The 23750-nt window shown below is 43.0% G+C and overlaps 1 protein-coding gene across 2 annotated transcripts in view; it reads left to right on the top strand.

The window, feature by feature from the left end:
- fstl5 (follistatin-like 5) overlaps positions 1 to 23750 on the top strand; it is a 985045-nt gene that overhangs the window by 248060 nt on the left and 713235 nt on the right. For both annotated transcript variants that reach the window (XM_078540706.1, XM_078540715.1), the window contains exon 4: positions 1397 to 1645. In XM_078540706.1, coding sequence (XP_078396832.1) covers positions 1397 to 1645 — 249 coding nt within the window. The remainder of the gene's footprint in view (positions 1 to 1396; positions 1646 to 23750) is intronic.

The following is a 23750-nucleotide window of genomic DNA, read 5'->3' as shown; positions in this document are numbered from 1 at the left end:
ATGTCGGGCATTCCTCCTTCAGTCTGCAACCTCTCCCTTTTATTGTGTGCCAGGTTGTCCTGCATGAATAGAGATGGAGAGAGTGTAAGCAGGACGCCTGCCAGGCCAGATGAGAAGGATGGCTTGCATGCATGAGTGGTGAGTGGTGCAATGGACAGATGAGGACACAATCTGCAGGGCAGATGAAGGTGTGTATGAGAGAGTGAATGGTGATGTTCCTTGAACTGGCAGTGAGTGAGATCCCTGTAGATATGTATGGGTTTGTGAGTGTGTGAGTTGAGAGTGATGAAAAGAGTGACTTCCCCTGGCGGAACAGAGAAGATCATTCCTCCTCTTTCGGCACTGGGTGGCTGTCCTCTTTTGCAGGGTATTGACGCTGACCACTGCTGCCACTGCCTCCCATGCTGGATTGGTGACCTTGCTTGCTGGTCTTCACGAAGAGCAGGGGTAGAGGCCTTCACGGCAGGCCTCCACAATGTCCAGTAGGTGCTTGAGGGAGACGTCTCTGGATTTGGGGGCAGCATGTTTCCTCCCCTAGGCAGCCATGCCTTTCTAGAAGTTTCTGATGCTTCAGAGGGGGCTAGCTCTGTGCAGGGGCATCCTTTAAGTATGGCTCCCGAATTACTGAAGGCCTGAGGTGACGGCGGGTCGGGCGAATCAGAGGTCACTCCGCCAGTGATCCGGCGTGTTTCCCAGGAATGCATTATTTGGGAATGAGATGATACTGCACGAAAACGCACCATTGCAGCCGGCCTGCTACCACACCTTTTGCAAATCTGGGGCAATTCCACTCCTATAGTCCAAAACTGATTGGCACTAAATTGCCAAGTTTGCTCAGGGTAGGAGACATTCTTCTAAGGTATTATTACGGGACACTCTATCATGGCAAAATAGTGAGCACTGTACTCTACACCTGTCATTTGGGTGAATGTATGATATTGACATTGGATGCCAAACGTATTGTGGTCCATTCTTTAGCAACAGCTGCAATGCTGCACAAAAATAGACGCTGTTCAAGTCACTTATATCTGTAAATGGTTATCAGCACATATTCTGTGAACAAAAGGAGCTGTAGTCTGAAAAATGATGCCTATTAAACTAATGAGCAGAGAATTTGGAAAAACAGATGATTAAGCCGGAGTTTACAACCTCTTGAAACTTTTTTGCTTTGTCTTTGTATGAATGCTTTTGACTGATCTGCAATTACCAGAAATATATGAAAACATTGTGCTTTTTTTTCATGTTGCAATTAAGCTGCAAGTCTGTCAAAAGCATAATTATATAATTTATCAACTGGTTACTCTGTATGGTCCTAGGTAATGTAACATATAATTGTATTTTCTATATCATACGAACACCCAAGATAATGATAAATCTGGTTCTTGTTACTTTTCAGTGTATTATGGTCAAGATGGCCATTTTGGACCCTGTGAAAACAAGTATTGTGGGCTTGGCCGACATTGTATTGTTAACAAGGAGACAGGACAGGCGGACTGTGCATGCATGGAGCGCTGCAAGCCCAATTACAAACCTGTGTGTGGTTCTGATGGGGAACTTTATGAAAATCACTGTGAGCTTCATCGTGCTGCCTGCTTGAAGAAACAAAAAATTTCCATTGTCCATAATGAAGACTGCTTTTTCAAAGGTAAGAATCAAAAGAATACGTTGCAAAGTCATGTTTCTTGTTTCAAACAAAACAAAGTTCCATTTTGTCTCTGATTTCAGTGGGTTTCAGAGATGAGCCATGATCAAGCAAAAATTTGGCAATTAAAATAAGTGAAAATTGATTAATTGTGGTGTGCTGTACAAGAATAATAGTTCACTTTTTTTAAGATTGTATGAAGATTTTCTGGGTCATGTTTCTGACCCAGAGAAATTAAGAAGATTGCATTTCTTTTGAACAATTATGAATAAATTAGCTCACAGGATCCAAAAGTGAACAAAAAGACAATTTGATAGCTTATATAAAAGTGTACTGTTTACTGTACCACTCTGATAAACATAAATAACTTGTTGATTTTTTTTGTCTGTGACTGTAATTGAACTCTCAATCTTATATAGCAACAGCCACACCAATTTTCATTTCTATAGCACCTTTAATGTAGGAAACTGCCCCAAGATAGTTTGCAGGAGTGCCATTAAACAAAATTTGACATAGAACAACAGAAGGAAATACTAGGACAAAAGGTCAAAGAGATAGATTTTCAGGAATAATTTAAAGGAGAAGAGTTATAGGAAAGTTGGGAGGCTCGGGAAGGAAATTCCAGAGCTCAGGGCCTTGGCTGCTGAAGGCACAGCCACCCATGGTGGAGTGAAGAAAGTCAGGGATGCAAGAAGGCAAAATTGGAGTATTCATATATTATTTGTAAGGATTTTTAAAGTCAATTTTTATTGTCAATTTAGTGCAAAGACCTAGGAAAAATCAATGTGAAAAAATTAGATCCATACAAAAGGCAAGTAAATTCAGAATTATTTTCTGTCCATCATTACGCACAAGAAAACATATACTTTTTTAAGTATAGTCAAATTAAAAATACGGCACAATTGTTTATATAATTCGTGATTATTATTTTTATGGGGCTCATCATCAGTTTCTTGCTTAATCTCCAGATGTTCTGCTGGCTAGGCTTCAGTTATCTACCCATCTGCCGCCTGTATCCCATTCTTTGTCACGTATCGCTCATCCGTCAATCCGATCTTCATTGACCTACATTAGCCCCAGTCCCTCAATGCCTCAAGTTTCAAATTCTAACTCTTGTGTTTAAATCACTTCCTGGCCTTTCCTCCTTCTCCACTTATTTCTTTCACCAAAACACATTATGACTCTCCATTCCTCTGACAGTAGCTGCTCATGCAGCTCCCTTTTCCCCTTCATTGGCAGCAACACCTTCTGGAATTCCTTTCCTAAGCCCCACCACCACTCCATCCCCTCTCCTCTTTTTTAAGAACCTCTTGAAAACACCTCTCTGACTAAACTTTCGTAACCCCTGCTAATAATCTCTTCTTGCATTCCGAGTCCTCGTTTTTGATAACGGCTCTGTGTAGTACAATGTTTGTCCATGTTAAAGAGAGTATATCAAGGCAATAACCTTTGATTCCCTTGCCTAACACAAATCTATCTATCTCTGCCTTAAAAATATTCAATGACCCCGCCTCCACCACCTTCTGAGGCAGAGAGTTCCAAAGTTGCACAACCCTCTGAGAGAAAAAAATTTCTCCTCATCTCTGTCCTAAAAGAGCGACCCTTAATTTTAAAACAATGGCCCCGAGTTCTGGACTCACCCCCAATAAACTTCATGTAATTGTGTTTGATCAGAACCCTCATCAGTCTCAATATCTTGCTTAGCATAGATAGCATAGAAGTCTGCATCGAGACCCTCCACATATATGGTGGCAGCAGGCCGTAAGAGACCACAACACTCAACCCCCCAGCCACTACCCATCACACCCCAGTCTGATCTTGGCAATGCATCAAACAAGCAAGGTTTTTTAAAAGGTTTTTTGTTCTTCTTTGGGGTACAAGTTGCTTGCCAGGCCTAGCCCTTGGTTCCGATGTGTGCCTATGTAGAAGCCAGTACTCCTCAACTTGGTCAGTGTTTTCAGTGACCCCGACTATACGGAGTCCCCAGTGAGCCTCAAGAATGGGGACCCTAGACTACGCTGGAGACCCTGGAGCCTTCACAACCCTTCATTTTCTGGATGCATGCTCAGTCTCTTAAAAGGCAACCAGGGAACAACCAGAATGGTGAAGGCCTGACATAACCTGGTCTGCCTCATTATGTTTGAGGTGCAGCCAGGCTCCCAGTGATGTTTTGGTGAAGAACCAGTGGAACCCAACCATGGAATTTAGTGGCTTCATTTTTATTGTTGCGCTTTCAACAACTTAGCTGCCATAATGATGGTAGGATATTAAAAAAAAATGGATTTTATGTATAGGGGAGCAGCTGCAATGTTGCTTTAATAAACAATGCCTTGGTATATAATCTGAACCAGAGTAAGAATGATGATCTCAATCATTGGGGGATTATCATTGTGCTATCTGTCACACTGCATTGATGTCCTTACTCCATATCTAACTAGAAATGAAACAGCAACAATTACTCTATAAAAAGGGATTTTCAACAATATAACATCAAAATTATGCTGGCTGATTGGCAGAAACACCAAAGAGATTCTTGGTCATAGAGCTCACAATCATTTCCTGAAGTGATTCTAATCTTCTTAAGTAAAACCCAAAGTTCGTGGCATTTATTTCTTTTCCTACCAAAGATTAGTTCAAGAGCATGCTCATCATGTCAGTGACCTCAGTACTGTACACAGCATGATGTCACAGATGCAAAGACATGAATCTCCAAGTTGTTTTTTGAGAACGTTTCAGAGTTTTTTCTCTCATTCAGGAGGACATTTTTTTGTCCATTATTCATCACCCAAAACAATTTGTGAATTTATCAGTTAAAAACTGGTAAAAACTAAAGGTTTGTAGGCATTTAAAAATGTGTTTAAAAGGTTGACTCGGGTGTGTGGATGCTGTTCAAGAAAACTAAAACACTGCTCCGTGAATTTTAAAAAATTTTCTCTCTAATAAGCACAAACACATATTTTGTTATTTAAAGCTCATTCCGTTTTAATCTGGCAAAGACAAAGCATGTCATGGTCTTGCAGCTGACTTTTAGCAACTCTTCCTGATTACTGCATCAATGCTGCAAGCCTACACAATCCTCTGGTGCTTGCAGTACAGAGCAGCTGCAATCTGCATATACCAAATACCGGATAGAGTTTATCAATCCCTTATTCTCCAGATCTAATAAATAACATCAGGGAATTAAGAAGAAAGGCAGATGATCAGATTCCTGCGTGTCAAAATATGTAAGGAGTTGCTGGCATGTTCTATCTTTGCTTTCTGTCGTTTAAATTTTAATGCATTTTTCATATTGACAAACAATAGTTGGATTGCTGTACATTTTCTAATTTTAATCTTCCATCCTCAGATTACTGAGGTAGATTTTTGTCTTTACCACTTACCTTTCATAGAACCTGCTTGATTTTTGTTCCAGTCTTAGGCAGGCCCTATAAATGGCAGCTGATCCACCCCAGCAGATTACCACCCAGGGGTGGGGACAAATACCTACTTGACAACAAAACTTGTATTTACATAGTGTCTTTAATATAACAAAACACCCCAAGTGGCTTCTCTGGATTGTTACATCAAATCCAAAATTTGACACCGAACCGCACAAGAAGAAGATGGAAAGCTTGGTTAAAGAATTTTAAGAATTGTAGAGTCACTGTTCTATGTGTTATATAGACTGCTCATATGTTTAAATAATTAAAATCCATAATCTTGATGATCTGTTTTTATTACTAATATACATAGTGTATGTCACAATCAAAAGTTCATTAATGGATAGAACAAACATGATTTACTGTTCTATGTTGCGTAATATGTGCTGATGGCTATGAAGACCTTTTTTTTTGATGATTAATCTAATTGATTAAATACAAAAGGAGTAATTTGCCAACTTTGTATTTCCAGTCAGGAATGTGAAGTTGGAAAGTTACCCCGAATGAGCAAATTTATTTTAAATGCAAGAACAAAACCTATATATATATATATGAATTGAAATAATTGCAAAGTTGAGGTATACCAGTTAGCTTCTAATGTCATTTTACCATAGACAATGGATGATGACTAAATATTATTATTTATACGTAGTAACCTAAAGTTGTTGTTTGGTGATTTACCAAGTTAGTTGAATTTCTCTAAGCAAAGAGGAAAGGCAAAACCATTTAAATAGCCGACGTCACTGTTTTGATTGATATTAATGCGGCTTATTGGGAGATGTCCTTCATATGTAGTAAAATACTTTCACTGTAACACAGCAAAAAGGGGGTAAAATTTGCAACTATGAAGCCTTGTCTACCACTGTAAAACTGTGATACCAATGTCCTGAGGCACTTTTATGCATGCGAGACCAATACTAGTGATGCTAGGCTCCCAAATGGGCTGCTCACACAAATGGCTGCATGCCAAATCATAACTGTGCAGACTCACTAAGACCAGTTTTTGGTATGGCTGGTCTCAACGAATCCCAGCAGATTTACATATGGTTTGCAATGGGGCCATGAGACCTATGCTTGAGAAGCCCACTGCAATATAAGACCATCTTTACCTTTGTGCAATGGAAGGGGAGAGACAGTCCTGGACCCTTTAGTGTTAAATGTAACATTGGGCAGAATTTTCTGCTGAGTGGGCTGGCACGCGCCCGACCCACTCGAGCATAAAATAGTGCGTGATGAGGTCAGGCAAGCATCCTGACGTCATCGCACACTCACGCGATATTTTGGTCAGCGGGCTCGCGCAGGAGTCGGAGCTGCACCCGCCATCAATTACAAGCCCAATTTAAGCCATTAAAAAGCCAATTAAGTTATATTTTACGTTGCCTATGTGATTTCGTGCTCATCGCACAGGCAAAACGGGCAGGCGGGCAGCCAACAATTTGCTAAACCTCATCCAAGTGCGGGATAAAAAGGGTCAGCAGCATTGCCAGTGTGAGTAGTGAGAAGTTTAGGAGATAGTTTGCTGCTGATTGCTTATTGGTACTTGGTAGCTTCATCTCTGTTTGGGGCTTCATTCTTAGCATTTCCAGGCTTCATTTCAGGACTTATTGGTGTCTCCAAGGGCCCCAGAGGATTCAGACCATGTGGACCCTGCCAGGTGTCAGACAACCTTCCCTTACCCTGGTAACGGGGATTGTGGTCTCCGCTGGAGGCACCTCGTCTGAGGAGGAAGAGAGGGGCAGAAAAGAGAGGAGGGCAGGTGTCCCAGTACAGCTTCCAGGGGAGGGGCCTGTGGGAGGAGAAGCGCGGGCACAAGGCCAACAGGTAGCCCAAGGTGGAAGGGGCCGCAGAAGATGCCACTATCCTGCTGCCAGGTTTTACAGGCTGCGACACAGCTACCTCAATGTGTCTGAGGTGCAATGCTGAAGGATGCTCCGCCTCTCATTGACCTCCATTTGTCAGTTGATTGGGCCTGAGATCAGCTTTAACTGTGTGGGTGGACACCCCATGCCAGTGGCTCTGAATGTTACAGTGGCCCTCAATCTCTATGCCTCTGGCTCTTTCCAGGGCTCAGTGGCGGATCTGTGTGGACTTTCCCAATCAGCTGTCCACAGTTGTGTCAAGCTGGTGACAAAAGCTCTGCTCAGGTGGGTAGCAACCTTTATTCTTTACCGTACAGACGAGGCCAGCCAGGCTGAGTAAGCCAGAGGCTTTGCAGCGATTGCTGGGTTCCCCCGTGTCCAGGGTGCCATCGACTGCACACATGTGGCCATCAAAGCGCCAGCAGGTCAGGCGGGTGCCTTCGTCAACAGGAAGGATGTCCCCTCCATGAACGTGCAGATAGTGTGTGATTGCAGGATGCAGGTTCAGAAAGTCTGTGTAAGGTACCCTGGCAGCGTTCATGACAATTAGATCCTCAGACACCAGACACCCCCAGGTGCCGAAGCTCTTTAGTGCTCCAGTCCGACTGGATGGATGGCTGCTGGGTGACGAAGGTTATCCGTTGAAAAGGTGGCTTATGACGCCTCTCCGCCATCCAAGAACAGAGGCAGAGCAGCGTTACAATAGAAGTCATGCCTCCACAAGGAGGACCATAGGTCTTCTCAATATTCGCTTCCGATGCCTAGAACGACAATAACCACCCCCCCACCCCCCCAGTGCGGGTGTCACTGATAGTGGTTCCATGCTGCGCTCTCCACAATCTGGCACTGGCATGGGTGGCCCCACTGGAGGAAGAGGATCTTCCTGAGGAGCTGAACAGGGCACAGATGATGAATCCAGTAGTGAGTCAGAAGAGGAGCACGGTGAGGAGAATGCTGGGGGTGTGGAGGCAGACATCAGTAACCCCCAGGGAGACAGGGACACCTTGATCCAATGCTTCTTCATCTAGGCTACTAAAGATCTGCTTCCACCTCATGCCAGGGCTGCCACCTCCATCCCGGATATCTGAAATGACCCTTTCATTTGAACCCAAAGTTCACTCAATGTCTGTGCAATAAAGTATCGAGCCACTCAGGTCCAGCATTACATACTGGCGTACCCTGCACTAGAAAAATAAAAGGTGATGCATCGTCAGGCCATCAGAACGAAAGCAAATTTAATGTTATTGCCACATTGATTGCATAATGACATTATCATTACTGATGTTGATGTCCACACCAGCAGACATATAAACCAAACATAAATGAACAGAAAATCACCCGTGAACTGTCCCTCTTGTGCTCATGGTGTCTTTAACTTACGTTTCCAAGTGCTATGTCTTGGTGCCCCCACCTCGCTGGCACTGGCATTGGAGACAGCCTGCTGACTCTGCTGTCTTGTTGGCTTTGATGACCTTGGGGGTCGTCCTCTGGCCAGTGGAGCCTGTGCTGGCCCTGTCTGGAAGGGAGTGGCCAGTGCCATAGCTGGCATCTCCCCAGTCATCGCAGCCTCACCAGATGCCACGGTCACTGGCGGAAGGGCAGAGGAGCTGCTGTCATCATCCAGAGCGCCTTGAGAGGAACCCGCAGAGATGACAAGGAGGTCGTGTGCCAACGTGAGGTCACTCCCGCACAACCTGCTGGACCTCCCTGCTTGCCATTGACGGATGGGATGCTGGGTGCCTCAACCATCTCCCTCATTGGCACTGTCCACCTGAAGTCATTGTCTGTGTGAGGGCTTGCAGGTCCGAGTGCAATCCCAGGAACCCCTGATTCTGTCCCTGGAGCTGCCTCTCCATGAGAGTCGCCACCCTCTCAATGGAGGAGGCAGTGTGTTCAGCCGTGAGGGTCAATGCAGTGCTCATGCTTCGAATGGACTCCTGCACAATGGAGACCATGGCATGCAGACCTTCATGGATCTCCACCAGATCCTCCCGCACATCCCGCTGGACATCCAGCATCTGCTGCCAAATGGACGACTCCAGAGGCTCATCATCCGCCTTCGATTCAGCATTGTCCTGGTCCCCAGCAGTCCTCCGACTGCCGGCGCCCTAGGCACTCTTTGCCTCCGCCTGCTCCTCAAGCAAGTGTGAAGTGCCCTCACCAATGTGCACTGACATTCTTGCTGCCAATCTAATGGCCACCGAGGTGCTGGTATCCCCTCTGGTGCCTGGTTCAGAGAGAGGGTGGGATGCAGGTGCAAATGAAGCCCGGTGGCCGTTTGGGGTCCAGAGAACGAGTGCGTGCTGGCGAATCTAAGGGAGGACAAGGACATGTCATTAGTTAAAGTCATCACACTGTCACTGTGCATTCCAGGCGCCCTGGTGAGACAATCGAGATCTGCATCACGGTGCCATCATCTTTCAATGATCAATGGGGACTCCAGGTTTGAGGCTCCCATCAATGTAGAGAGTAGACTAGAATAGTTACACAATCTGAAGCTCTCACTTCTGTGCACTGCACTCTTACCTTCGTCTGGCACCCCCACCTCCCTATGCCCAGTTGCACGTGGAGCACGTTGGCTCTCTAGCTCTAGGACTCGAATCTGGTGAGCAGCAGTAGGTTGGGCGGGCCTCCCGCCTGTGCATGACCGCTCTGATTGGTTATGGCTCGTCTTCTCCTGAAAGGACAGAGGAGCATTGATTAGTCCACTCTCTACCTGCAGCACCATTGCAGCCTGGCCAACCCCAGCTGAGGAACACCTTGCTCGGCACATCCGAGTCACGGCCCTCGAGCCACATGGCCCTCAGTCCAAGCAGCCAGGGCTCACCCTCTTGGCCAGCTCCAGCGTCATTGACAGTTGGCACTCAGACTCTAGGCCCCTGAGGTCCATGGTGGGGGGGAACACTTAACACTTCTGCACAATGATCCATACCAGCACAGTACACACCCTTCCTGAGTTCAGCAGGTCATTGAACCTCTTCCAGCACTGCACCCATGTGGGCCACACTATGCCATGGCTGCTAACCTGCGCTGCAACCTCCTCCCATGCCCTCTTCGTGAGATGTGGTGGCCCTCCCATCTTTTGGGACAAGGGTGTCCCTCCTGGCAGCCAACTCCTCCAGGAGGATTGCAAGGCATTCATCCAAAAAATGGGGGGGCTGCGTGCCCACCCGACCTGCCCAGCATCTCCAGCTATGCTCAATTGCATCGTGTTAGGTAACGAGAGACAGAAGAGACGTTCTTCCGCGGCAGCCTTCAAGGTGCTGCTAGCGCCATTTTAAAACCAGCTGCCAGGTCCAATGGCAACCTAGCGGCCGACAGGCCCCCGCCCCTCCCTTCCCGACAAATCAGGAGCCACGTTTCACGCTGAGTGGGCCTTAATTGGCCCGCCAGTGTGAAATCACATTTGGGGGCCGATTGTGAGCGGCAGCCTGTTTCCTGGCCAATCCCAAGCCTGCTGAACTGAAAATTCTGCCCTTTAGTTGAAACCTCCCATTCCATCTAATATTGAGATTTAAAGATGAAGCAAGAGACTTGCATATGCTGCACTTGCACATTTAAGAGGAACCAGTGCCACTGAAAGCATGCCATATATGATTGGGATGCAAGTGAGGAGCCATCTAATGTCACAATTAATCAGGCATTCATTCATTCTAATTGGACAGAATTTATGCATTTCCTTTTACTGTCTATGATCAATATGTTTGTATGTAAGAGGTTTGTGTTTTATTACCCTCAGAGTAAGTCTCCCAATTAAGAATTCCAGCAGCAAGCTTTTGGTGAGTTTAATAATATAGAAGGATATTTATTATCGCACACTTACCCTGGATTTAATGGAACTTTACACTCACCTGTCTCACAACACACTCTCTCACACACAAAGATTTGATACAGATGATGGTAATATACTGTTACAGCTTATAAGTATCTCAGTCTCTTTTGTAGCAGACCTGCAGTTTTTTGGATACAGTTCATGCTTTAAAGGTGAAGCGGAGGTCTTGTAAAGCATGTGATTCTCAGCAGGCTGAGGTTTCATGTATTAGAATCCCTACGAGGTTGGTTTCTGGTGAACTTTAACTGGAGAAGGTTGGGGAGTCCTTCTGATGGGCGGGGTCTCCCATTTTCAAGGTATTTCTGTTAATTACCTTGGCTGCTTGCTGGCTTGCATCTAGTTCGATGGCTTTTGGTCAAACTCTCTGACTGCAAGCATCTGGTTTTAAAGCAAACAACAAAATGGTTCCCTCATCATGTGACTTCCATAAGTTCAAAGTCCTTTTTCAAAACAAAGGGTGGTGTATAAGTTGATTCAAATTATCCTGTGTTGTCATTTGATATCTTGAGATTCACCCAGCCTAGTTTGGATGAAGGAAGTCATCAAAATACAATGGAACATTGATAGAATCCATTTGCACCCATCTTACATTGAGTTTTTGTCCAGAGTGAAACAGACAGTCAGGTCGGCTGGAATTCTATAGTCATTTTGTGTTGTTCCATCCTTAAGCAAAGGGATGTGTGAATTCCCTGGATGGTGGTGACTGTCAATATTTAGTTAGGTTTTCACTTGAGACTTAAGACTGTCTGAATCTCAAAATGCCAAAGGTCACATGATTTTCAGCAGCCATTTTAATAGACTGTTTGTGTCTAATTTAAAAGTATTAACTGAAAGTTCGTAATATAATAGTGCAATTGATTCTGTTGTTCCAGCCTCTCTTGGAAATAGCAGCTATCACATGCACTACCAAAGTGAGGTTTATTATCTCTGCATGAAGATCTAGCTGTATGGGTATCTATGAACCTTCAATGCAGCCTAACCTTCTTGGCATCCTTCCATTGGTGTTTTTCTTCTTTCAAATACATCAGATAGGTAGATTGTCATTGGCAAAACCTTAGATGCCAGTAATGTTGCAGAAAATAAACAAAAACAAAAAAAGCAAAACAGGTTAAAATAGCCTAGAGATTTTGACTTTAACCTTAACATGTTCTTTAAAGGCACATAGGTCTATTCCTCTGTCCCTTAGGATCCTGACCATCTAGTTGTCAATAATTATGAACGGATGTTATGAATGCATGAGCATTTCAAATTGATATCCCAGTTAGTCATTTCATTCATGTGTGCTGTGCCTGAAGGTAGGTCCTTGGCTCATTATCTGCTGATGCTTTATCCTGAGTCATCTTCTTGGCAGTGTTTTTTTTTGTCAGTAGTGGTTTGCCATTGCCTTCCACTCTGAGGTAGGGCCAGGATACAGGTCCCAAACCCACCTCAGCTGGACCAAGAATCGAGCACACATTATTAGCATTATTCTGAACCACATGCTGGCCATCTAGTCAACTGAGCTAACTGGCTCCTTCTGTAGGTTATAACCACCCATATTTTAATAAAACTCCTGAAATGCACTTCAAATGTGTTGGATGGAGACCCAAATTACAGGTCAACAATTTTCAGCCTGTCTTTACTATCCATGAATTGATGCACACAAAGTATAATGGCCTTGAAAATCAGTTTCTGATTTTTCACTTTCCCTGATGCATCCTCTTCAACCTCATTCCAGTTTTCAGTTCTCTCAAAAGGCCCGCACATAAAACATATAACCCGGCTTTTCTCTTTGTTGATGTTGTTCAATCTGCTGTGAATACGCAACATTTTGTGGTTTTTTTTTCAGATTTCCAGCATCTCCATATTTTTATCTGACAGGAAAGAAAAATCATTAAAAAAACTTACTCCACATGTCAAGAACATTTCCTTTCATGTATTTTTTTTCAAAGCTGTGAATTCCATGTACTTATTTACTATTAGAGCCAACTTAATTGTTGTGGGCATTGTCAAGAATGTTGTTTATCGTGATGGAATCGTTCTGTAGAGATTAAGAAAATACTTCATTGCATTGAATACTTTTGATATTTCAGCCAAAAGGACTGATTTTCTGCATTCACCAGGAATCTCCTGTGCTGCCCACGTATCGAGTAATTGTGAGCATCCTGCTGTCAATTTCCTGTCCATTAAGGTCAATGAACAGAAATTGATTATGGAGCAGTATAAAGAATTCTCTTTGAAATTATAACCTTCTAAAATAATTACTTTCAAATTTAACACAAGTCTGAGAAAGTGTACTCCAATTTCCTGACATGTGCATCCAGAATCTCTGGTGACAGCACAAACTTAGGAAATCAGCTCTTATTTGTCATTCCCTGGAACATTTTGAAACCTCGCTTGTATAAGGAAAGATCACATAGATCATGTGACTTTGATACTTTTATTTATTGGAATTTTTAAGAAGCTGGTTTTGGAGGGAGGAGTCACAACAGCCTTACATAATTTCATCACGATGCTTTCACTATCCAAAGTGATGTGATGCAGCTCAGTGTGATTTATGTCATCGTGCTGTGTGTTGCAAAATAAAATGGAAAATGCTTTTTCAGAAAGATAGTGTTCCTTTACGTGTTAGTAAATTGCCACTAAATAATGCTTTGTTGAAAAATAATGTTACTTCTTCCATATGTTTAATCATGGAAAATCTGCAGTAATCTTATTTATTCTGAATGCCCTTCTCTGTTTTTCATAGACAAACTGGCTTATTGAAAAACATGAAAAAAATAATCAATTTGATACACTAGGAGAGCTTGTCAAATGATTATGCCTCAGAGTCATCCTTTCTGCTGATTTTTCTGTCAGGAAATCTCAGATTCAGGGATACCACTGATCTGAGTAACACTTTACAGTTTGTTTCATGGTTTGCTATTGATGTATAAATTTTAGATACCAATTGGTAATGTTAATTAAAATTCAAGGGACTTGTGTTAAATTTGAAAGTGATTTTTTTAGAAGGTTATAATTTCAAAGAAAACCCTTTATACTGCTCCATAATCAATATGGTTGTTTACTTTTCTGTGGTCTTATCTAGGCGTTTATGATTAAGTACATTTTCTGTTCAGTTTTTTTTGTTATTCATTCTTATTCGAATGTGAGCGTCGCAGGCAAGGCCAGCATTTTTTGCCCATCCTTAATTGCCCTTGAGAAGGTGGTGTTGAGCTGCCTTCTTGAACCATTGCAGTCCATGTGGTGTAGGTACACCCACAGTGCTATTAGGGAGAGAGTTCCAGGATTTTGACCCAGCGACAGTGAAGGAGCATCGATATATTTCCAAGTCAGGCTGGTGTGTGGCTTGGAGGGATACTTACAGGTGGTGATGTTCCCATGTGCCTGCTGCCCTTGTTCTCCTAGGCGGTAGAGGTCACTTGTTTAGAAGATGCTGTCAAAGGAGCCTTGGCAAGTTGCTGCAGTGCATTTTGCAGATGGTACATACCTCTGCTACTGTGTGCTGTGGTTGAAGGAGTGAATGTTTTTTGTGGAGGATGGGGTGTTGATCAAGTGAGCTGCTTTGTCCTGGATGATGTCCAGTTTCTTGAACATTGTTGGAGATGCACTCATCCAGGCAATTGGAAAGCATCCCATCACATTCCTGGCTTGTAGATGGTGGACAGAATTTGGGAATTCAGGAGGTGAGTTACTCGCTGCAGAGTTCCCAGACTCTGACCTGCTCTTGTTGTCACAACAAGTTGGTCCAGTTAAATTTTTGGTCAATAGTATATTGATGGTGGAGGATTCAGCTATGGTATTGCCATTGAAGGTCATGGTAGGATGGTTAGACTCTTTCTTGTAGATGATCATTGCCTGGCATTGTGTATTGTGTATGGTACTTACCACTTATCAGCCTAAGCCTGAAGGTTGTCCAGGTCTTTCTGCATGCAGGCATGGAATGTTTCATTATTTGAGTAGTTGTGATGTTACTAAACACCGTACAATAATAATCGAACATCACCACTTCTGACCTTATGTTGGAGGGAAAGTTATTGATGAAGCAGTTGAAGATGGTTATGCTTAGGGCACTACCCTGAGTAACTCCTGCAGCAATGTCCTGAGACTGAGATGGTTTGCCTTCCACAAGCACAACCCTCTTCTTTTATGCTAAGTATGACTCCAACTAGTGGAGAGTTTTCCCCGTGATTTCCATTGACTTCAGTTTGCTCGGGCCCCTTGGTGCCACACTTGGTGAAATGCTACCTTGATGTTACTCTTACCTGACTTCTGGAATTCAACTCTTTTGTCCATGGTTAGACAAAGGCAGTAATGCGGTCAGGGGCTGAGTGATCCTAGTGGAACCCAAACTGAGCATTGGTGAGCTGGTGGTTGCTGAGTAAATGCTGCATGATAGCACCGTCAATAACACCTTCTATCACTTTGTTGATGATTGAGAGTAGACTGGTGATGGGGGGTAATTGGTCAGATTAGATTTGTCCCACTTTTTGTGTACAGGACATATCTGGGCAATTTTCCACATTGTTGGGTAGATGCCAGTGTTGTAGCTGTACTGGAACAGTTTGGCTAGGACTGTTCTGGAACACAAATCTTCAGTACTACAGTGGGATGTTGCCAGGCCTTAAAGCCTTTGCTGTATCCAGTACCTTCAGCTGTTTTGTGATGTCATGTGGAGTGAATCAAATTTTCTGAAGACTGTCATGATGGTGGGGATCTCAGGAGGAGGCCAAGATGGCTCATCCATACCATACTTCTGGTTGAAGATGGTTGCACATATTTCAGCCTTGTCTTATGCACTGACCTGCTGGGCTTCACCATCATGGGGTGCTGGTGATATTTTTGGAGCCTCTTCCTCTGGCTTCACCCCATTTGTGAGTGGATATGGCAAGACTACAGAACCTTGACCTGATCTGTTATTGTCATAGACCTGTTGTTTGTGGGATAACTTAACTCTGTTTATACCATGTTGCTTCTGCTTTGTGGCATGCCTTAATCCTGCCTCTGCTGATGGCTCACAGCATATTTTTACACATGTATGTGATGTATGTGTCCAAATTCACATATATAAAAATTAAGCTAAAACAACAACTTTGCAACCAGTCGTTATCAATGATAAAAGTGCGCAATAAAAGGAAATTCCAGCATTTAAGGCATCATTGTTGTTATATTCTACAATAATGATTTACATCTATATATAAGAGCACCTTTGACATCCCCAGGCACTTCAGAGAAGGAGTAAGCAGGCAAAAATTGTCATCAACCCAAAAATAGAAATTGTAGAACTTAAAACAGAAAATGCTGGAGATACTCAGCAAGTCAGGCAGCATTTGTTAAGAGAAAGACAAGGACAGGATTCCCCGGTCGGCGAACAGGGGGCGGGGCCAGCTCACTGACGCGTAAAATGATGCGGGATGACGTCGGGCGGAACTCCCGACGTCGCCCCGCCCCATTTCAATTTTCAGGTCGGCGGGGGCTCAGCAAAATCAGCTGTGCGCCCGCCGACCTGTCAATGGCCAATTGAGGCCATTAACAAAGTCGTTAACCTAATCAATGGACCTGCCCGTCCAACCTTAAGGTTGGTGGGCAGGCCGGGAGCCCTGGCAGGCATTAGAAAAAGCATAAAACCTCATCCACGGGCGGGATAAGGTTTCATGTAGGTTTTAAAAAATGTAATTAAAGTGTATTTAGAAGTGATGGACATGTCCCAATTCATGTAACAGTGTCACATGAGGGGACATGTCATGGAAATTTTTTTGTTTTATTTTTCAGATTTTTTTATTGTAGAGCCGATCTCCCTGAGGCAACATTTAGCCTCAAGGCGATGAGTGCGCTCTTTCGTGCGCACGTGTGAAAGAACACACTCTCGGCTCAGGGAATCCCCCCCCACCACCCGCACAGGGAGCGCATAGCACTTCCTTGCGGACGTCATGCTGGGCGGGCCTTAACTGGCCCGCCCACGTGAAATGGCGGTGAGACGCACCTCCACGTGCCCACTCCTATACTTCCCCCCCCAACGGGGAGAAAATTCTGCCCCAAGTGTTAACATCTTAGAATAGTGACCTTTTAGCAGAACTGGAAATGGTTAGAGATTTAGCAGCTTGTAAGCCAGTACAGAAAGGGGGAAGATGAGGAATGAACAAAAGGACAGTCCTAAGATAGGGTCAAAAGCAAATGAGATAAAAATGACAAAAGGATGATGGTACAAGGCAAAAAGAGTAGAGTGGGACAAGAAAATAAACAAATGAGGAGTTGTAAATAACAAAAGCAAAATCATAGCTGTGGTCGTTGTCTGAACTCAGTGTTGGCTGGAAGTGCCTAATTGGAGATGATGTACAGTTCCTTGAGCTTCCATTGAGCTTCACTGGAACAGTGTAGGAGGCCAGTGACAAAGAGATGAGAGTGGGATTGGGGTGGACAATAAAAGCGATCAAGTGATTGAAAGATCAGGGTTCTCTTACGGACTGAGTGGGAATGTTCCACAAAATGATCAGCCAATCTGCGTTTGGTTTTCCCAGTGTGGAGGAGACCATACGTGAGCACATGCATTTAGGAGAGCAAATACACCCTAACCAGAACTACCCTTTTCTTTCCTCTGCTTCTTCGCTTTCCCTGCCTCTGTACTTGTTTGCAATTTGAACTTGTTTAAATTTGGAACATTTTCCAGTTCTAGTAAAACCTCATCAATCTGCAATGCTAATTTTGGGTGGAATTGTACCACCCACCCTCCCCCCTCGCCACCAGTGGACGAGGGCGGACAATCCCGCAAGAACATGAAAATCGGTTTCCCGATGGCAGGATTTGATGACAGATTGGGGGGTGGGGGATAGGAGGAAGGGGTGGGAGTGGTGGGGGGGTGAGGAGGGCAGGAGAGGTATAGGGAGATGGGGGGGGTAGGAGGATTGGCAGGACCGGGGTAGGGTGTTGTGGGGGTGGGGAGATGGGGTAGTGGGGGGTTGAGAGGGGTGGGGGAGGTAGGAGTGGGTAGGAGGTGGGGAGTCAGAGGGGGTGGGGTAGGAGGGTGATGGGGCAGGGGTGCGGTTATGTCAAGGGTTTGGTGGGTACATTGACATGAAATTGGGGTGCGGACATGTAGAGGCCGGCCTATGTTAATTGCTAGTACTTGCACTTAAACCACACTGCAGGGATTTAGTTAAATTTCCAACAACTGCATGGACTTAAACATTTCTATCTGTGAGCTCAGTTACAGACCTAAGATACTTGCTGTGAGCACTGTTGAAGTTAGCTGAGAGCTGATTCAGTATCATTCCAGGTCATTTGAACACTAATGATGTCAGCTGAATGGTTACAGGAAAATAAATGTTTGCAATTGATGTGGTGCTGTGTGAACTCATTTCAGGTCAGTGCCTTTACGTGATCACTTTCAGGTGTGTAATGATAACTGAAATATCACTTTGGAATGCAGAGTATTGCACCCTAATGCAAGTTAACACAGTTGCGCTCAGAATTATGTCAAAGTTTTCAAGTAGGGTTGTTGGAGGCCAATCATCTCAGCTCCATGACATCACTGCAGGAGTTCCTCAGGGTAGTGTCCTAGGTTCAGCCATTTCAGCTGCTTCATCAATGACCTCCCCTCCATCATAAGGTCAGAAGCAGGGATGGGTGCTGATGATTCCACAATGTTCAGCACCATTCATGACTCCTCAGATACTGAAACAGTCTGTGCCCATTTGCAGCAAGACCTGGACAATATCCAGGCTTGGGCTGATAAGCGGCAAGTAACATTCGTACCACACAAGTGCCGGACAATGACGATCTCCAACAAGAGAGAATCCAACCATTTCCTCTTCACATTCAATGGCATTACTATCATTGAATCCCCCACTATCAACATCCTTGGGGTTACTATTGACCAGAAAGTGAACTGGACTAGCCATACAAATACTGTGGCTACAAGATCAGGTCAGAGGCTGGGAATCCTGCGATGAGTAACTCATCTCTTGACTCCCCAAATTCTGTTGACCATCAACAAGGCACAAGTCAGGAGTCTGATGGAATACTCTCCACTTACCTGGATGAGTGCAGCTCGCACAACACTCAAGAAGCTTGACACCATCCAAAGGGCAAAGCAGCCTACCCATCCATCACCTTAAACATTCACTCCCTCCACACCAATGCACAGTGGCAGCAGTGTGTACCATCTACAAGATGCACTGCAGCAACTCACCAAGGCTCCTTCAACAGCACCTTCCAAACCCATGACCTCTACCACCAAGAAGGACAAGGGTAGCAAATGAATGGGAGCACCACCATCTGCAAGTTCCCCTCCAAGTCATTCATCACCCTGACTTAGAAATATATCGTCGTTCCTTCACTGTTGCTGGGTCAAAATCCTGGAACTCCCTCCTTAACAGCACTGTGGGTATACCTACACCACCTGTACTGCAGTGGTTCAAGAAGGCAGCTCAGCACCACCCTCTCAAGAGCAATTAGAGTTGGGCCACACAAATGCTGGCCTAGCCAGCAATACCCATATCCTGTGAAAGAATTTTAAAAAAACCGCATCCCAACATGATTAGGCAGGAGCTCAACTCGTCTTTAATGTCCCGAGATCTTAATTGCTAAAGTTCATCCCGCGGTTGAGAAAATGATTTTTGGCCTCCTGCCAAATTAAGTTCACCCAACCATCAGGCTGCTGGCAGGACCAGATGATTCAGCCCAAGAAGTAGGAACAGTTAATGATGTCAGCTAGCATGGAGGCCAGGAGGGGGAAGTTGGATGGTTAACAGTTTAGTGGGAATAGGGTCAAGAGAGCAGGAGATGCATCTCATTGGACAAAATGAGGTCAGAGAGGTAGTCAAGAAAGTAACTAGAGAAAGGTGTGAGTTTGGGGATAAGCCATGAGAGAAGCTTATCTTGGTGAACAAGGGAAGCGAAGGACATGGCAGAAGCAGCAAAGGAGTGGTTCCAATCTAACTTGCTAAATAGATGTTCTGTTCACAACCAATGACAATTACTTTCCAGGAGAGGTATTTTCACTACAAATATTATCAATTGGTTTCAAAGCTATATTTTTGTGGCCTCCAGAAAATATGTAGAGCTGGAGTCTCCATCAGGTTGCATTGTTTCTTCCAGCGCAATTTGCCCCAAATTGGCCAAAGCAGTGCAAAGGATTGCGGAAATTTAACTGCAAATTACATTCAGTGCAAATTGGGTTTCCACAATCTTTTGTGCTAGTTTTTTTTAAAAATCGCGCTAGAAGCCAACACTTCCCATAAAATTGGCCATCTCTGCAGGCTAAATTAATCACCACTAATTAGTATCCACTAATTGCACTCAATTGCAGTCCTTTAAGGGGGCAAGCACAGTCATAGGCATCTTTTAAAAACCTTTGAATATTTTTTTAAGTTACTAAGAACCTGACCCCTGTACACAATATAAATAGCAAATATGGTTTATTAAAGTTATTTTCATTTATTTAGAATGAGTTTACTCACAGGTGGACTAGACTCCAATTAAGAATAGTTATTTTTTGTGATAAACCAATTTTCAGCTACATTATCAAGTTGCACTGAGTTATAATTCTTGAATATATCAAGGAATATTTAAAGCAACATTTAAAAAAAAAAATCACATTCTAAACTACTTCTCAATAGTGGTTGATAGATTTTGCATTTGACGATATGAGTTTAAAATAAAAATGAGTTGGAGGGGAAAAAACGCACTTCTCAAAATTAGCTCAATTTTGGGCACAATTTAGGACCAGTTCTCCAATTGCACCCAAAACAGAATATGTTCCTCATAGTTCTGCAAATAATTGGCCATTGAGGATACAAAGCACTTAGTTACTTACCTGTTAAAGCCTCTCAGAATCTAGTTGTGGCACACTTTAGGCTGGGATTTTCTGGTCCCATCATGGTGGGACCCACCGCGGGAGATTCGGTCCACTGACCTTCGATGGGACCAGACCAATCCCAGCAGCGGGCAGGGCCGGAAAATCCCACCCTTAGCTTCAGGTCAAATTGTAAAATTTAGTTCCATATATTCCTTGCGCAGAAAACGAATTCAGGAGCAACACTTTAAATCTCCACACAGGCCTTAAATTGCTTAATTTTCCTTAATGACAGCAGCACATGTTAGAAGGTTCATCTGCTGCACATTAAAAACTCAGTCATCTGTTAATTATAAAACAGGCTGGTGTGACGATATAATCATTTGTGCAGGAGCCTATGCTTTGTAGCAGTGGTGATGAAGAGAAATCTTGCCATTGCAAAAAATAGTGAAGGAAACATCCCAAATCACTGAGGAGATACATGATCCTATCACATGGGAAACATTGCATTGTGTAATGTTGATGTAACATGATGTAATCAAATGAATCACTTAAATCTTAGTCTTAATTTTATTTTAAAAAGACTGAAAATATTTTTTCAATGCAGCATATAGTTTGAGTTTGACTACATTACTGCTCATGAAATATGTGGTCAGACATACTTGTGATGAATAAAAAATTCTCTCTGCACCAATAACTATATATTTCTATGGTCTGAGGGAGGCTTTTGAAAGCTGACAGTCGGTGGAGATGCTGAGGGAATTTCAGAAGTGAGGGCCAACATTGAAGGAGTACCAAAGGATGATGAAGTAGAACTGAAGCTATGAGATAATATTGGAAACAATGATTTAGAAATAATACTGTTTGACAATTTATTTTTTTCATCTCTGATTTCTGATCTGTGTTTATTGCATCCTGACTGGTAACTTTAAACCCTGAAAACATGTTTATTTAAGTGATTACCATAAATCAGGGAATACAAGAAAACCCACTTTTTCCAGCCCCAAAAAAATGATATTTTTGCATACACTTAGCATATAAATCAACCTCCCTTTTCAGCCATGACACGTCTTACTAGCATTAGTAGTCAGCCTCAATTTTTCTCCCCACACTAAATGCATGTTTCACTCACCAGTACCTTATAACTGGGCTTAAAGGATCAAGCAGGCAATACAGGCTGTGTTGCAAAGGTGCTGTAAGTTTTTTGGGGGTATTGAACCTTCAAATCCATGAGTCTGCACTCACTGAATATGAATTTATGCTTTTGAGATTTTAATCATTCAGGCAATGGGAGACAATCAAGTGATGTAACTCAGGAAATGTAGATTAAGTAACAAAAGTAATACTTAACAAACTAGGCAGCAACTTCACTGGCTTGACACAGTTCTTGCTTCTCGATTCAGTCTAGGACATGAGGTGGCCTTCTTCCTATCTGTCTCTCTCTCTCGGTCAATTTTGTGGTCTTCTGCTCCCAGCTGGAAAGCAGTCTCTTTTCTTCAGTTTTCGCATTCAGCACACGCTTGGCAGGTCAGAGCTGGTGCTTTTCAAACCTGTCCAAACCACAACCCATGTGCATGATCAGTGATGTTCCTGTATTCTAATTGGCTTGGGCAGTGCACGATCAGTCCCGATTGGTTTAGGTAGTGCGTGATCAGTTTCTGATTGGTTTCTTAACAGTGATGGTCATCTATTGATGTAATTTCCTGTTGTCTCCTGACTGGCCCTCGAATGTGTCAGTTACTTGGAACTGTCCCCTCATTATAGCTTTTCTGTTATTTCATTAATTTTATGGCTTTCTACTGAGATAGTGGAGTGCCTTAAGGTAGTTTCAGTGTCAGCTTGTTTGAGATAAAAGGTATGATGTCAGTAATATCAATGATTGGGCTCATTGACCCAAGTGCCTAATTGAAGTATAGGTATCAATACTGTATGTTCTGTAGAACTCCCATTATGGCAGGCACCTATCAATATGTTTTGGTTACAGGAACAACTTTGCTATTAATTGCTTTTATAGTATCTGCCAGTACTTGGTACAAAATAGTAAAAGAGTACGAGAGGTACAGAGCCTTGCAGAAATTACAAAGTTACTATATACATAAGATCTATATAATGTACATATAAAATCAGTGCATAAAGATAGTTGGTATGTTAAAGTTGAGGGAGCAAGATACACTTATAAAATAAACATATTCAATAAATACATGTTTCTCAGTAATAAAAGTCAAGAGCGCTACACATAAATAAACTAAAACTAATCGTAAATAATTGTTAAACCTAAACTTTTCTACAGTAAACGGGAGTTTAAGATATACCCACCTTTTCCGTTGGAAGCAGAGGCCATTTCAAAATGGCAACCACCCACACCAGTGTTTCACTTTTATATTCAGCAGATAAGTTTTTGGGAGGATTTTTCGAGGCTTCAATGGTCAATTTATATGCTGATACCTACGGTAACTTAAGAATTACAATTGCTGATTACTGCATTTTTTTCCAACTTTGACTTATAGTGACTTCCTGTTTATTTATAGGCTTTCCAATTCAAACAGGAACTCAGTTTATTAATAAAAGATGCTCTTATTGCCTATTACTATTCAAAGATTGTGTTACTGTAAAATTAGCTGCATATTCAAAAATAATTATTACCTTAATGATATTAAAATACCTTGGATGCATATTAGCTTCTTTAAGTATAAGAGAAATTAGCACACAGGATTGCCAAATGCAAGTGAAATTCTCTATTTAGCTTGTCTTAAAAACTCTTCAAAATTAACATTCAAATAGTGATATCTAGGCATTTCCTGATTACGCCATTTTTTTTGTTAGATCTGCCCATCTCCCACTCAACATGCAGCAGTTGATCAGGACATCACTCAGAAAATTTAGGGTCCACTAGTCAGAATTCTCCAACTTTGAGTATTTTCTCTTCTTGCCAAAATCTGTTACAGCTGAAATTCAGCCTCTGGTGTAAGCCTGAGTATTAATGTCAGTCAGGAGGAAGGCTCGGGGTCTAACATTACAGCTGCTGAGCTATTTCTCATAATTTACTTTTTGGCACTAAGAGTCCAATCAATGATTAAGAAGAAATTAAATCTAACTGCTGTAAGGCTTTGGATGATCAGTTCATGTCATTAAAATTACAGTAATTGTTCATGTGTCGTTGTAAAACAGATATGGAAATGTAGAAAGCCCTGTTAAACATTAGTGCACAAGGCGAAATAGCCCTCAT

Source organism: Cetorhinus maximus, chromosome 1, assembly GCF_964194155.1.
Source record: "Cetorhinus maximus chromosome 1, sCetMax3.hap1.1, whole genome shotgun sequence".
Taxonomy (NCBI): Eukaryota; Metazoa; Chordata; class Chondrichthyes; order Lamniformes; family Cetorhinidae; genus Cetorhinus; species Cetorhinus maximus.
The sequence above is the reverse complement of the archived record's forward strand: the minus strand, read 5'-3'. Positions and strand labels throughout refer to the sequence as shown.